The sequence below is a fragment of the Erythranthe guttata genome, chromosome 4, assembly GCF_056151865.1.
Source record: "Erythranthe guttata isolate IM_541 chromosome 4, IM_541, whole genome shotgun sequence".
Taxonomy (NCBI): Eukaryota; Viridiplantae; Streptophyta; class Magnoliopsida; order Lamiales; family Phrymaceae; genus Erythranthe; species Erythranthe guttata.
This window is the reverse complement of record NC_142536.1, coordinates 15434505-15450537: the sequence shown is the minus strand read 5'-3', so window position 1 is coordinate 15450537 and position 16033 is coordinate 15434505. Positions and strand designations below refer to the sequence as shown.

At 32.9% G+C, this 16033-nt stretch overlaps 1 protein-coding gene and 2 long non-coding RNA genes across 9 annotated transcripts; 2 read left to right on the top strand and 1 right to left on the bottom strand.

Annotated features, from left to right (window-relative positions):
• The first annotated feature begins 1537 nt into the window (after positions 1-1537).
• On the top strand, positions 1538-9947 carry LOC105953568 (uncharacterized). 7 transcript variants are annotated; one of them, XR_016030887.1, is made up of 4 exons: positions 1538-4381; positions 6089-6221; positions 7536-7918; positions 9322-9947. It is a non-coding gene; the product is annotated as an uncharacterized LOC105953568 (long non-coding RNA). The 7 variants fall into 7 exon arrangements; XR_016030886.1 differs by having other exon boundaries at positions 1539-4381; positions 9327-9947; XR_016030888.1 differs by having other exon boundaries at positions 1559-2113; positions 3522-4381; positions 7536-9947.
• On the bottom strand, positions 2018-6119 carry LOC148771246 (uncharacterized). Its single transcript, XR_016030889.1, has 2 exons — positions 5306-6119; positions 2018-5152 (listed from the first exon to the last, which is right to left on the bottom strand). It is a non-coding gene; the product is annotated as an uncharacterized LOC148771246 (long non-coding RNA).
• Positions 9948-10879: 932 nt separating the features above from the next.
• On the top strand, positions 10880-14232 carry LOC148771245 (uncharacterized). Its single transcript, XM_088816995.1, has 8 exons — positions 10880-11073; positions 11267-11407; positions 11544-11670; positions 12293-12361; positions 12463-12534; positions 13271-13342; positions 13442-13695; positions 13957-14232. The coding sequence occupies exons 1-8, from the start codon at positions 11016-11018 to the stop codon at positions 14034-14036; spliced, it is 873 nt and encodes a 290-aa protein (XP_088673121.1). The 5' UTR covers positions 10880-11015; the 3' UTR covers positions 14037-14232.
• The last annotated feature ends 1801 nt before the right edge of the window (positions 14233-16033 follow it).

Genomic DNA, 16033 nt, shown 5'->3' with positions numbered 1-16033 from the left:
TGCAATAGAATACAGATCGATCCATTATTGGTGGTCTACAATACTTATCTTTTACACGTTTGGATATTGCTTTCGTGGTTAACAAATTATCTCAATTCATGCATCGGCCAACCACTGGCCATTGGTCATCTGTCAAACGTTTATTAAGATACTTACAGGGTACTCTCCATCATGGTCTTCATTTTCGACGGGACTCTTTACCATCATTACATGCATTCTCTGATGCCGACTGGGCCGGCAACATTGATGATCGTACTTCTACCAGCGCCAATGTCGTCTTTCTAGGATCAAATGCAATCTCGTGGAGCTCTAAGAAACAACGATCAGTAGCTCGATCCTCGACAGAAGCTGAATATCGTGCAGTCGCATCAACGGCTTCTGGAATCTCTTGGATTCAATCTCTACTTCACGAACTTGGTATACTAAATTTAACCATACCTGCTATCTATTGGGACAATGTTGGCACCACCTACCTGTGTGCCAATCCAATATTTCACTCGCGCATGAAGCACATCGCCCTTGATTTTTTTACTTTGTTCGAGAGAAGGTTCAACGCGGCAGTCTCCGTGTTTCACATGTCTCCTCCAAAGATCAGCTTGCCGATGCCTTAACGAAACCACTCGCAGGCCTACGACTTCAAGATTTACGGAGCAAGATTGGTGTTCATCCCTTGAACTCCATCTTGAGGGGGCATAATAGGGAAAATGAGGCAGAATCAAATACAAATCAAATCCTTGATTGATCCTCAATCAAATCCTTGATTATATAGTTTAGCCTTAATTGTCGTATAACTGTAGCCTTTAGAACATCCCTACAGTTGTATATATAGCCCTCCAATTATCAAAGAATAATATAAGAAAAAAACTACAATTCATATGTCTATCATATTTATCTTACAGTTTAGACTTTCGCAATTTAGATGCTTTTAACACAACTCTTTTCGCTAAGCAAGTTTGGCGTTTGTTGGTCAACCGAGTCATCTTTTGTTGATTGGTCAATAGATAGAAAGCTCAAACTCAACTCATAAATTGATTAGGTTGAACAAGATGACTCAAACTCGATTTGACTCGCTATAAATTATGTAACGCCCCGCATTTTCATAAGCATATTATATGAAATTATATTGAGTAAATCGATGATTTCCATTTCATGAATTATCTAGTGGATGTTTATTGCATCCTAACTGCTTATGTGATCTATAATATTTTATTTAATGTGATCGACTCGATTTGGTTAGATAATTGAGTAACTCTATCTATGTGATTAAATGAATTATGTGCTTTAAACGAATAATTAATCTATGCTAATATTGATATTAAATTTAGATTATAGTGATTTGTTTCTCATGTACATGCTTAATTATAATTTATATGGTCTCATGAAAATTATGATATGATAATTAATCTATGCAATGTATCTTTAATTGTTTTACGATTTATGGTTTAATGAATGTAGATACATATATGTGAATGTTGTGCTACGTGAGTTATGATGTAGTAATTAAGCTATGCAATTTATCCCTAAATGTTTTATGATTTAACGAGTATAGATATATCTGTTTGAGCTGTGTATATATATACCATGTGTGTGCCTTATGTGTGTAGTGTGTGTATGTGCCGTATATGTGCTGTACTATATATGCGTATTAAGTTGCCAGGTATTAAAGGATTAAGGAAATCATTGAATTGCAAATATTTGATTAATTGCTATTAAGACCCCAATGGTTTTAGATATTGCATTACAGTCCTTGGGAAATTTCCTCCTAATTTCCTAGTATAAGCCAAGGAAGATTCCTCCTCTTTCCTTCTCAATTTACCTGCGGCGGTTCCTTCTTCTTCTTAAAGAAGAAACGAGGATTTTGGTCTGGACTCTTCTTCCTCTCATTCCACGGCAGCTTCACCCGAAGACTCAATGAAACTCATCAAAATTTCCCCTTCTTCTCTGGGGAGTTTGACATCTAATTAATGGGATTGATTTCCCTATAAAATTCCCCAAGACCATCAAGAGGATCGGACAGGGGATAGCTCCAAGTTCAGCCCCAAAAGCCTTCAGCCAAAGCTCCGAGAATCCTTCGGTTTCCTCTTCTTCCTTGTATTCGATTTTCTTCAAAGAGGTAAGGACTTTTGGTCCTTCTACTGAATTAATGATAATAATAAGATGATGTTTATGTGATTTAATTGATTAATATGCTTAGGAATCGGATTTAGGGATCTAGGTCATGAAACATAGATTTCAACGAACCCTAATTCGATTTCCAGATTCGTAGCCTCAAGTTCCAGTGCATGTTTCATCGATGATTTATTTTCTGAAAATTATGAAATTAATTGTGCGTGTAGATATTTCTGTTAGCTTCGTTTTGATATACGGTATGCGTAATTTGGAATTATATTGATCAAGTTATGAACCGTTTTCTGAAACTGCAGGATTTCTGAGTCATCTATGATTTATGTGTTAAATTATATTTTATCTTGTTCCGATTCATGCGATTCTAACTGGATATGATTATAGACTTATAAATCTGATTCTCAGAGGAGTTTCATGGCGTTTCGTTGAAAGAATGATTTAATTGGTATTTTTAAAGTTGAATGCTCTGTTCTGAAATTCTGCTGGTGTTACTGTACTAAATGAATTATTTCTCTCCCATGGATAAGTATTTTACTGAACTGTTTTAACATGGTATAAATCATATACATGTGGAGGTTTTGTGGAAATTTCATAATGCTTGTATGTACGGTTTAAGAGATATGAATTTCCAAAGTTGAAGTGCCGAATCTGCCAGATTTCCTTGTAGTTCTTTGAAATAGAAAATGTGGATTTGGATTTCATATATTATATGCGTACGTGCTATTATGATTATCGTATGCTTATATGTTAACATAAATGTATAACCTAGAAAACGCATGAATTGCATTTAAGATAATCACGTTGGTATGTTATAATTATGAAAGTGGTTATATGAAATAATATGATAATCCCCTTCTCTTGTATGTGATACCTCTTGTATGTGGTACGTGTATGTTGAATAATATATGTGAATTAGAAGAATGTTTATTTATGCAATTTGAATTGATTATGTGAGTTATTTGAAGAAGAAACTCTAAGGGAGAAAATGGTTTGAATATGTTTGTTAGCTATTTGGTTATGTGTTATATGGTTACGTGTTTTATGCTAAGTGTAAGTTCGATCTAACATGCTTATATTATTGGAGTCCAATGATGTGTCATTTATGGTACTGCATGGTCAAGTGTAGGAAAGTCAGAATCGTAATATGGTTATCGGTCGAGTAGACACGGGAATACGAGGGGCCAGTATTCCAACTACGGTACTATAGACTAGAGTGGGTAGCTCCCCTCAAAACAGGCTCAGAATATCGACGTCTATTACCGATAACCATGTTATGAATCTGCTAGGGATACCGTCACATTATAGTAATTGTATTGACATAAGTATGATTATGTTTATTTATACGTTTTGAATTGTTTATATGATTTGTCATTTATGATATTGCATGGTCAGTATAGGAAGTCAGAATCTTAAATGGCTATCGGTCGAGTAGACACGGAAATACGGAGGGACCGGTATTCCAACTACGGTACTATAGACTATAGAGTGGATAGCTTCCATTAATAAACGGGCTCAGAATATCGACGTCTATTACCGATAACCATGTTATAAATCTGATAGGTATCCCGTCATATTGCATTTATGCGTTATATATGTTAATACAGACTATAGAGACTTGATGTCTATATGTACTACAACTAATTGGTCGATGCATCCCCATGTTAATACAACATTTTGTTTATGTGAGTACACCTTGTGAGTATACGTTAAGCAGGGGAAACTCGTCGCCCATGTCAAGGTTGAGGTTCTCGAAGCGGTTATGGAAACTGGTGGAGCGGAGTTCGAGGAATCACGAGCTTTTATACCGACCGACTATTTTCAAAGATTATATCAGTCACTTTCTCTTTAAGTGTTTTAATTTGAGAAGTTTTTATAATGTACTCTCCTTAGGAATCTAGTCTATTAAACCGGGGTGTATGTAAAATAAAGTTATTTTGTGTTCCGCTGTATTACAAGTATTGCTTTAAAACCCCGTCTATGTTGAAGTAGCACTCTTTATGAAAATTATATCTTTCAAATGTGGGTTATGTTTTGAAGAAAGAAAAATGCTTTGACGATTTCCAAACTTATTTTCTAAAGGATCAAATAGGATCCGAAGGTTTTAATAAAGTCCATTTTTCTAAAAACTATTCTTAATTATATAAACGACATGGAGGGTGTTACAAGTTGGTATCAGAGCAGTGTTTAATACACTGGATTCCTGATTATGGTTGAAGGCATTCGTGATCTCTCCTCCAGCTCCTGGCCGTAATACGAGGTTAGATTTATTGTTGTTCGAAATTATCTGATCTAATATTTGAAGTAGAGAATTGGAATTTTATATAGACTTGTCTTTATATTCAATTGTGATATGTTTAGTTGATCTTAGTAAGTGATATATGTATATACTTGCACTATGTGATATAAAGAGTAGTTCATATTATGTGATGCTCGAAGTAAAACTGAATTTAACAAGGTATGATATGTCCTTCTTTCAATTTTACAATTGTTGAGAGTTTGTTTAAATGGGTGTGCTTCGTATATGTTGGGATCTTGAACATCTCATTGGATTGACATTTATATGACTAATCTTATCTCTTGATAGTAAACTTGAGTTAAATTATATGATCATGATGGTCGATTGTGCTAATCCTTAGTTATGTAGAATTCGAGCAATACTTTTCCTTTATTATCTTTAATTCGATCTATTTGATTTTAGAAATTAATTGGCTGATCGCTTGAGTCCGAATTATGTGGATTGAGTAGAGTATTATATGCTCTTTCTTTTAAATTGAATTATAGAATTCATGTTTATGCTTTGGGTGATATTTAACATGAGGCTTGTATGCTTGATATATGTCAATATTTGAGTATAACTTCTCGCTTGTATGTTTATTTGATGAGAATTAATTTCTTGTTAATATGCTTGAATCTATGTATGTGACCGTAAGAGTAGATTGTGCCAATCTTTAATTTTATGAATTCGAGTGAATTAATTGTGTTGTTACTTGAGTATCCTTAATTTGAGACATACGACTTTAGGAATTAACTATCCTATCTCTTGAATCGAGTTATGTGAAATTTTATGTGATCATAAGTGTAGAGTGTGGTAATCTTTGATTTTATGAGTTCGAACTACATGCTTAAATTATATTGTTATTTGAGTATCTTTAGTCCAAGGTATGAGACTTTAGAACTTTACTATCCTATCTTTTGCATTTAATTATGTCGATTTTTATGTGATCGTAAAAGTATGTAGTAATCTTTGATTGTAGAGTTCGAGCTACGTGATTAAATTATGTCGTTACTGGATTATCTCTAAATTGGAAGTTCGAGATTTTAGAAATTAACTATGCGGATTATATGTGTTCAATGTTTCAAATTTCTTGAATTATCTCATGCTATGTATGATTGGACGAAAGGTTATGATTTGAGTATTTGTTTGATGCTATTGTATGTTTGAATTATGTGGTAATGTTAAATCTATGAGTTTGTTATTGAATGACTGAGAACTCTTTTAAGAGTATAATATATGGGGAGAATGGTTTTAATTATGAAGTATAAGGGCTCAAATGTTTTGATTTTGGAACTTGAGTACCAAATTGGGATTTTAATAAAGACTTTTGAAACTACTGACAGATTTCAGATTTCATTTCATTACTCGATTGACTATTGTGATGCCTCTACATGGTCAAGATTATTTTGATAAGAGGAAATTTGTAAAACCTTCTTCGAGTTATTCGAAATGCTCGAATGGATTTAAAAACTGATTTCTTACGAAACTTTGAGTTTTAAAAAGAATAAAAGCTAGTAAGAAGTATAAAAAAAAAAAAAAAAAAAAAAAAAAAAAAAGTTTCTTTTTATATACATTCGAACCACTGTTGGTCATATTTATCTTTATCGCGAAATCGAAGAAGCTATACAGGGGTTTTCTCAGGCTTGTTCATATAGTACCTAACTTTGATAAGGAATTCTACGATATCAGTAGGAATTCAAATCTCTTCACTTCAACTAGGCCCACAGTTACAGAATTTCTACGGGAATCAAGATCGAGAAAAGGAAGTTTTCCAATCACCGACTCAAACCCATTGTCAAATTGTACTCAGCAGAAAATGGAGGTATGCAATTCATATCCTTAAGTTTTGAAATTATGTTCTAGCTTTGGTTTATGTGCAATTATGTGTAGGTGATTATCTATTTATGTGACTTGAAAAGATTGTAGCATGTCCTGATTCTCGTTATTAACGTTTAATGAATCAACGATATATGATATGATGAAACCTATTTGAGTTAAACTATGTGATGCATTTTATTGATTGGTGATGCCATACATTACAAAGTGTTTATGTGAATCTTATGTGAACATTAGGACTAAGCATAATTAATATGCATCCAGGAGTACCATGCGGCAAAATGCTTTTGTGAGGGCAAGAGAATTTTAACTGTTAAAGGGTATTTCTAAATCGGATTTTATGTCAGAAAATTTGGAAGTCTCACTGAGACTCGATTTTGATTTTCCTCGAGTAATGATACTCATGCTAAAGCTCTTTTCGAAATATCTTTTTAAGAATCTTTTACCAAAAGCATGTCTCAGATTTTAGTCATGAAATGTTTTTGCCAAGAGTTGATGAACTATTTTTCAAATTATTTGGTAACCTCAATCAAAATGTTATTTACCCGATCTTGGGTACAAACGGAATTTTTGTCATAACTTGATATCATCATCTTCTATGAATGATTTCTCAAATTTTGAGGACAAAATTTATTTTAAGGGGGGAAGATTGTAACGCCCCGCATTTTCATAAGCATATTATATGAAATTATATTGAGTAAATCGATGATTTCCATTTCATGAATTATCTAGTGGATGTTTATTGCATCCTAACTGCTTATGTGATCTATAATATTTTATTTAATGTGATCGACTCGATTTGGTTAGATAATTGAGTAACTCTATCTATGTGATTAAATGAATTATGTGCTTTAAACGAATAATTAATCTATGCTAATATTGATATTAAATTTAGATTATAGTGATTTGTTTCTCATGTACATGCTTAATTATAATTTATATGGTCTCATGAAAATTATGATATGATAATTAATCTATGCAATGTATCTTTAATTGTTTTACGATTTATGGTTTAATGAATGTAGATACATATATGTGAATGTTGTGCTACGTGAGTTATGATGTAGTAATTAAGCTATGCAATTTATCCCTAAATGTTTTATGATTTAACGAGTATAGATATATCTGTTTGAGCTGTGTATATATATACCATGTGTGTGCCTTATGTGTGTAGTGTGTGTATGTGCCGTATATGTGCTGTACTATATATGCGTATTAAGTTGCCAGGTATTAAAGGATTAAGGAAATCATTGAATTGCAAATATTTGATTAATTGCTATTAAGACCCCAATGGTTTTAGATATTGCATTACAGTCCTTGGGAAATTTCCTCCTAATTTCCTAGTATAAGCCAAGGAAGATTCCTCCTCTTTCCTTCTCAATTTACCTGCGGCGGTTCCTTCTTCTTCTTAAAGAAGAAACGAGGATTTTGGTCTGGACTCTTCTTCCTCTCATTCCACGGCAGCTTCACCCGAAGACTCAATGAAACTCATCAAAATTTCCCCTTCTTCTCTGGGGAGTTTGACATCTAATTAATGGGATTGATTTCCCTATAAAATTCCCCAAGACCATCAAGAGGATCGGACAGGGGATAGCTCCAAGTTCAGCCCCAAAAGCCTTCAGCCAAAGCTCCGAGAATCCTTCGGTTTCCTCTTCTTCCTTGTATTCGATTTTCTTCAAAGAGGTAAGGACTTTTGGTCCTTCTACTGAATTAATGATAATAATAAGATGATGTTTATGTGATTTAATTGATTAATATGCTTAGGAATCGGATTTAGGGATCTAGGTCATGAAACATAGATTTCAACGAACCCTAATTCGATTTCCAGATTCGTAGCCTCAAGTTCCAGTGCATGTTTCATCGATGATTTATTTTCTGAAAATTATGAAATTAATTGTGCGTGTAGATATTTCTGTTAGCTTCGTTTTGATATACGGTATGCGTAATTTGGAATTATATTGATCAAGTTATGAACCGTTTTCTGAAACTGCAGGATTTCTGAGTCATCTATGATTTATGTGTTAAATTATATTTTATCTTGTTCCGATTCATGCGATTCTAACTGGATATGATTATAGACTTATAAATCTGATTCTCAGAGGAGTTTCATGGCGTTTCGTTGAAAGAATGATTTAATTGGTATTTTTAAAGTTGAATGCTCTGTTCTGAAATTCTGCTGGTGTTACTGTACTAAATGAATTATTTCTCTCCCATGGATAAGTATTTTACTGAACTGTTTTAACATGGTATAAATCATATACATGTGGAGGTTTTGTGGAAATTTCATAATGCTTGTATGTACGGTTTAAGAGATATGAATTTCCAAAGTTGAAGTGCCGAATCTGCCAGATTTCCTTGTAGTTCTTTGAAATAGAAAATGTGGATTTGGATTTCATATATTATATGCGTACGTGCTATTATGATTATCGTATGCTTATATGTTAACATAAATGTATAACCTAGAAAACGCATGAATTGCATTTAAGATAATCACGTTGGTATGTTATAATTATGAAAGTGGTTATATGAAATAATATGATAATCCCCTTCTCTTGTATGTGATACCTCTTGTATGTGGTACGTGTATGTTGAATAATATATGTGAATTAGAAGAATGTTTATTTATGCAATTTGAATTGATTATGTGAGTTATTTGAAGAAGAAACTCTAAGGGAGAAAATGGTTTGAATATGTTTGTTAGCTATTTGGTTATGTGTTATATGGTTACGTGTTTTATGCTAAGTGTAAGTTCGATCTAACATGCTTATATTATTGGAGTCCAATGATGTGTCATTTATGGTACTGCATGGTCAAGTGTAGGAAAGTCAGAATCGTAATATGGTTATCGGTCGAGTAGACACGGGAATACGAGGGGCCAGTATTCCAACTACGGTACTATAGACTAGAGTGGGTAGCTCCCCTCAAAACAGGCTCAGAATATCGACGTCTATTACCGATAACCATGTTATGAATCTGCTAGGGATACCGTCACATTATAGTAATTGTATTGACATAAGTATGATTATGTTTATTTATACGTTTTGAATTGTTTATATGATTTGTCATTTATGATATTGCATGGTCAGTATAGGAAGTCAGAATCTTAAATGGCTATCGGTCGAGTAGACACGGAAATACGGAGGGACCGGTATTCCAACTACGGTACTATAGACTATAGAGTGGATAGCTTCCATTAATAAACGGGCTCAGAATATCGACGTCTATTACCGATAACCATGTTATAAATCTGATAGGTATCCCGTCATATTGCATTTATGCGTTATATATGTTAATACAGACTATAGAGACTTGATGTCTATATGTACTACAACTAATTGGTCGATGCATCCCCATGTTAATACAACATTTTGTTTATGTGAGTACACCTTGTGAGTATACGTTAAGCAGGGGAAACTCGTCGCCCATGTCAAGGTTGAGGTTCTCGAAGCGGTTATGGAAACTGGTGGAGCGGAGTTCGAGGAATCACGAGCTTTTATACCGACCGACTATTTTCAAAGATTATATCAGTCACTTTCTCTTTAAGTGTTTTAATTTGAGAAGTTTTTATAATGTACTCTCCTTAGGAATCTAGTCTATTAAACCGGGGTGTATGTAAAATAAAGTTATTTTGTGTTCCGCTGTATTACAAGTATTGCTTTAAAACCCCGTCTATGTTGAAGTAGCACTCTTTATGAAAATTATATCTTTCAAATGTGGGTTATGTTTTGAAGAAAGAAAAATGCTTTGACGATTTCCAAACTTATTTTCTAAAGGATCAAATAGGATCCGAAGGTTTTAATAAAGTCCATTTTTCTAAAAACTATTCTTAATTATATAAACGACATGGAGGGTGTTACAAATTAAACTCAACTAAAATATAACCAGACCGACCCATCGGATTTCAGTTAGGCCCGACTCAATTGTTGGTCCTAAACATTAGTGCAATTTGAAATTTTTGTTCGTTTTTAATATTCTTCCAGATACAGGTAACTTAATGTTGGTTGGGCTTTGGATTAGCTTAAGCATGTCACATGATTCACTATAATTTATTTGTATAACAAAAATATCTTTTTTTTGGCTAAGAATATGAAAATAGGTGGTCACTCAAAATAAATTTTTTTTTTAAATAATACTAAATTATGATCTTTAACAACCTCCTTTGATTCTAATATTTTTGCATTATTAACTAACAATCTCAACTGTCCGTCTTACATTATTTTAAATAACCTTAACCCATTTTTTCCACAATTTAATTAATTTTATAACAAGACATTAGTTTGACTCTACGTGCCAGTCACTTTAATCAGCAATTATTAATCTATATAATACCAATTCCACTCTTTTTGAGTAATAAAGAATTCGCATTAAACCAATTATATAAATATATCGGGTAAATCATCATTCACTATAATTTACAGATCATACGAAAAACGTAGGGCTTTCTCACCCAGGATATATACTAATTCCACTCTCCCACCACTACGACGACGTCGTCTTAGCTGTTGACACAGACAGCTAGACCTCAGCTCATGCAAACAAAGTCAAATTCATGACATGTATACATAAATTAAAATATTAAATAATTAAAAGAAAAAAAAAAAAACCTCACCTATATATACATACACACATACATAAGTCAACTCTAAAATCCCATGAAAAATATATCATTGTACAATTCATTTTTTCTTCAATATCCAATTAGATGCAAAGCTAGTAGCATTTGGTCAAACACTCACATATTTCTTCATAAGTTCAGATCTTATAATTCATCAATATATCCATGGCCAATTTTCTCTCTCTTTTCTTGACATTCCTTTTTTTCTTTGCATCAGCTCATGGTAATATATATATATATATATATATATATATATATATATATATATATATATATATATATATATATATATATATATAATAATGCTTTGTGTGTGTGTGTGTTTCTTTCAATGTTTTGGTGTAGATTTCTTTTCCTTTACATATATATGTTTTAAGTTGCTAACTCTTTTCGGGAAAAAAAAAAAAACAATTCAGGAAGGTCGTTGCAGAAGACTCATACGGGTCATGATAAACTCGATCTTCAACGAGATTTCTTCTCCGACGATGTCGACGTGATGAAAGGCGTTTCCCTAGCCTCGAATCCTAATTACACCGGCAACACAAATTACAACGATGGTTTGCATACATACATACATATACATATATATATATATATATATATATATATATATATATATATATATATATATATATATATATATATATATATATATATATATATATTATTAATTAATTGTTTGGTTTGATTCAGTATTAGGGTTGGTTGTAATAATAAATCAATATCCATTGTTGGAGGAGGATAACCTGGACCCATGCATTACACCCAGATGGAGTTGGATACTATGTACTTCTGATGCCAGCCCACGCATAATAGCACTGTAAGAATTGTATTAATTATACTTCTATTAATTAATTAATTAACAATTAATAATTAAGTAGGGTATAATTTATTTAAACACCTTATATTATTAATTAAGTTGCTTTATTTATCTAGGCACAACCAAATGAACATGATGAATAATCTTTCATATCCTCGGTCAATGTTTGATGCATATTTACCATAAATTTATTTTTGCTTTTCTTCCAACAATAAATATTTTCTAGTTTTAAATGGAACAATGGCGGAGCCAGCATAGTGCCAAGGGGGCCATGGCCCCCAATATTTCTCAATTCTGTATTAATCTATATAGAAATATAAAAATTTGAATACAATAGCATTAACGGCCTCACCCAGCAGATTTTTTGTAACGCATTTGGTGCTTCCGAACTTAAAATTATGGTTCCGTCACTACCTGGATCTATCGATACTAGAAATTATTTTGATCGAAATTAATTTTAAATCGAATCGTGGCAATTTTGTAATATTATATATCCCATCATAAAATAATTTTATATGTTCTTGTTCCTAATTTTCCTTCCTTTTTATTAATTTATTTGTGTATATATTTATTTATTTATGATTCTTTAAATGTTTACTGATTGGTTGAAAAGGTGAAACAGGGAACTTAGCTCCAGGGATTTGGTTGCGCCACTTCCTGATTTCAGTACGATGGATGCGCTTCAGAGAATGTAAATATTACCATTTTATTCAATTTCATTAAATTCAATTATTTATTTCATTTTATTATTACTTAAAAATTAATTAAGACTCGTTTATTCTTTAATTGCAGCGATTTATCCTTAAACACTTTATACGGACCAATTCCTTCATTCCTGGGCACATTTCCAGATCTTCAAGAACTGTTAGTCAACGCCAAAACTCAATTATTCCCTTTATCATATGCTTAATATTTGTTTTTGACTAAAAATATTAATATTATCAAGTAATATTTTTATTATCTTCAAATTATTTTTTTAGAGGGAAAAAAATATTATGTGCTACCATCATTAATTTATAAAAAAAAAAAAAAAATCAACGATAAAATGGGTTATGTATTAGCAAAAGTCAAGGTTCAAGGGAGGTTTAATTTGGGTAGTATATCAAACTTGAACGGGGTTTAGAAGTAATTTAATCTAACTTAGAGGGGTGACAGTGTAATTTACTAAGGTATCATGAAGTAGTTTGTTTCCTATTTTAAAGCTATATTTTAGTTTGATGTTTCCTACTCGTAACATTCACAGATACATGTCGACCATTCAAATAGTTATAAAAGTTAAACTTCTATAAATTAATTTAGCAAAATATTAAATTATTGAACTATAAATTTAGTACGTTTTTATCGAGTCGGAACCAGAAGAAATTATTAATGAAGCGAGGTTATTAATTTATCGAGGTTATATCAAATGCTAATATCAGGTGACAATATTTTGTATCTTGTTATTAGTAATTCATATTTCAATATCATCAAATTCGACGAAATTATATATTAGAAATGAAAACACAATTATATGATACTATGTAGTTCAAAGTACATGTAAATATGGGTTTTATATATTTATATATACACACACATTAATTCATCTTTCTTCATGCTATAGGAACTTGGAATACAATTATTTCACTGGACAAGTACCAAGTTCACTATTATGCAACAAGAACTTGAAATTAAGGTAAACTAAAACAACCCTATATTTCTTACCATTTTCTTAATATTATCATTAATATAGTATATTAATAATGTTTTATTGGGATACTTATTAAAATGGCAGTTTAATCGGTAACACCGCATTGGACACAACGAATACGTGTTCGGGTTCAAACTATACTCCAAATCCTCCGACAGCAAGTAATAGAAATAGTAATAGTAATAATAGAAGTGTCTCAAGAAAGAAAAGTAGCACTCCTGCAATAATCGGAAGCATAGTTGGTGTGTTCGGTTTTATCGGTATTTGTGTCGGTATTTTCGCCATTTATAACCACAAAGCTAGAGCAGCAGCTGCCATTGCCGAAGCCTCTTCACCAGGTTAGTATATATACTTTCGGTCCGTCGTATAATCATTGCTTTATTTTATTTTTTTCTTTCTTTATCGATGTTCTTAAATATACAATCGATTGAATCAATGTGTTCGCCATTAAGTGACGCGACATTGAATTAATTAGCGTGAAAAGAAGTAATATTTTCCACGAGTTAACGATCGGAAACAAAGAAGATACGGTATATATTCACCGTATTTTATATATTCGTACGATTATTCATTGACATGCTTACGATCTATGTTTACAGGGCCCGACGTTGCCAAGGGGGATGTACCAATAGAGGAGATGCCCATGAATACTCGTTCCAATAATACGAGCCCAATGTAATGTTGATTTTATACGAATATTCTCTTTATATTTTTAGGTGTTCTATATATATATATTAATGTTTGTATTTAAGAAATTCTCTTTTTTATTTTTGATTTTGTGGACATATTTTTATTATCCATTATTTCATTATACTTGTAAACTAGAAATACAAACTATTGCATCAATGTCAAATATCATACACTTGATAGATTACAATTTTTTTCTTTCTTAAATTGATTTATAATAGGGATTTACAAATGCTCGCGTTCAAATGTATTCGTCAAAAGCATTCGCAAAAAGCATATACAAAACTCCAAAAGGTCAGACATCGGAATTTCAGACTTTAGAATAAAAAATTATTCCAAAATCGAAAATATTCTAATCGAAATCGGCAGAATTCGAAAATCCTCATTCCAGTTTTCCGCTTAATTAATTATCTAGGAGTGCCTTTCTTCCTAGATAGGCCAAAAGCTAAGCACTACTCAAAAGAGTCTCGGGCTTAATTTCCATTTTTAATAAATACAAATTAAAATTAAGTACCAATTATATAATTAATTATTGAAATTGGGCAAAAAATTGCGGGAAAATTGAAAATGTATTAGAGGATTAATATATACGTAGAAGCAAGCAAAACAAAAGCACCAGCACAAACAAACTCACCCTGAGCAAATCTTCAACAATCCGATCTCTCGAACTCGGATCACTCGCCAAATACCGCCGGAAATTTTCGATCGCGAAGTCGGAATTCGCAAGAAATTCTTCGCAATAACCCACCAATTCCGATACCTCAATCAGCGCATCCAGATCCTTCGATTGAACCTTCCCCTCGCAACCACCGCCCACGCACCTAGCCAGATCCTCCGCCGCCGCGCCGATCCACCATCTCAAATCCCTCCGCCTCATCGTCGGAACGACGGTTACTCGTTTCGATTTGACCCGAAAGGCGTCCAGGGCTTTGCCGAGCTGGCCCAAGGCGAGGGCCGACGAATTCATGCAGTCGGAGGGTTCGGGTCGGGTTCCGTCGGAGGGCGGCGGAACGACGCCGGAGAGACGCTCGACGGAAGTTTCGAGAGAGAGTAAAAAGATCGAGTTGGGGTCGGAGTCGGGTCGGAGTTTATTGATGATGGTGGAGGATAAGGAGTCTATGCAGGAGAATTGGGAACTAGACGACGAGCAGAACGCTCGAATTGCCGGGCTCCGATTTACGGACCGGAAGTTGGATTGGTGTGCGTAGGAGGTGATCATCACGCCGATGATTAGTGCTAATACGATGATTAAGGAGAAGAAGATAATGATTAGGGTTTTGTTCCTTGAACGCAATGATTGGAGGAGCCTGGATTTTTGGTCGGAGTTGAAGGTGGGATTTGCGGAATCCATGGCTGCTAATGAATAATGAAAGTGCGAGATTTAAAGTCTTTAGAGTGTGATTATATTGATGTGGGAAGTTTCGTCCTCTTGGCGGCAATTTTTAGTTGACTCTTCTTTGTTGAATGTTCTTTGTTGAATGGTCGTCACTCACTGATCAGTCAATTCGGGAATTAGATGATATGTCTGATTATTTACACCAGATGGATTTGAACAGTAAATTTGATTAAATAACTATCCACTAAGTATACGTACGCATGAATATATGTGTGTGTCACTATATGTAAATTTACAATACGGTTCAAATTCATCCAATGTAAATAATCACGGGTAGTATCTAATTTTCCCCGGTTGACCACAATAAAGAAGTCGCTTCAACGAGGTTGAAAACTAATATTTTCCTACTTTCCTATTGTGATATATATATATATATATATATATATATATATATATATATATATATATATATATATATATATATATATATATATATATATATATATATATATATATATATTCTGAGTTTTGATTCAATTTTAAACTTTTGTGAATTTCAAAAATGAAATACCCAAAATTGACATCTACAATGTTAGTCTTGTTGTGCATTTTACATTGTAGATGCATACATATAACTTCTGAATTCCCTCGAT

Excerpts from the sequence above, each read along its gene's own strand:
- LOC148771245 (XM_088816995.1), top strand. The coding sequence starts at position 11,016 with ATGGCCAATTTTCTCTCTCTTTTCTTGACATTCCTTTTTTTCTTTGCA. Across the intron at positions 11,408-11,543 it reads CAACACAAATTACAACGATG|TATTAGGGTTGGTTGTAATA; the intron begins GTTTGCATACAT and ends GGTTTGATTCAG. Across the intron at positions 11,671-12,292 it reads AGCCCACGCATAATAGCACT|GGAACTTAGCTCCAGGGATT; the intron begins GTAAGAATTGTA and ends AAGGTGAAACAG.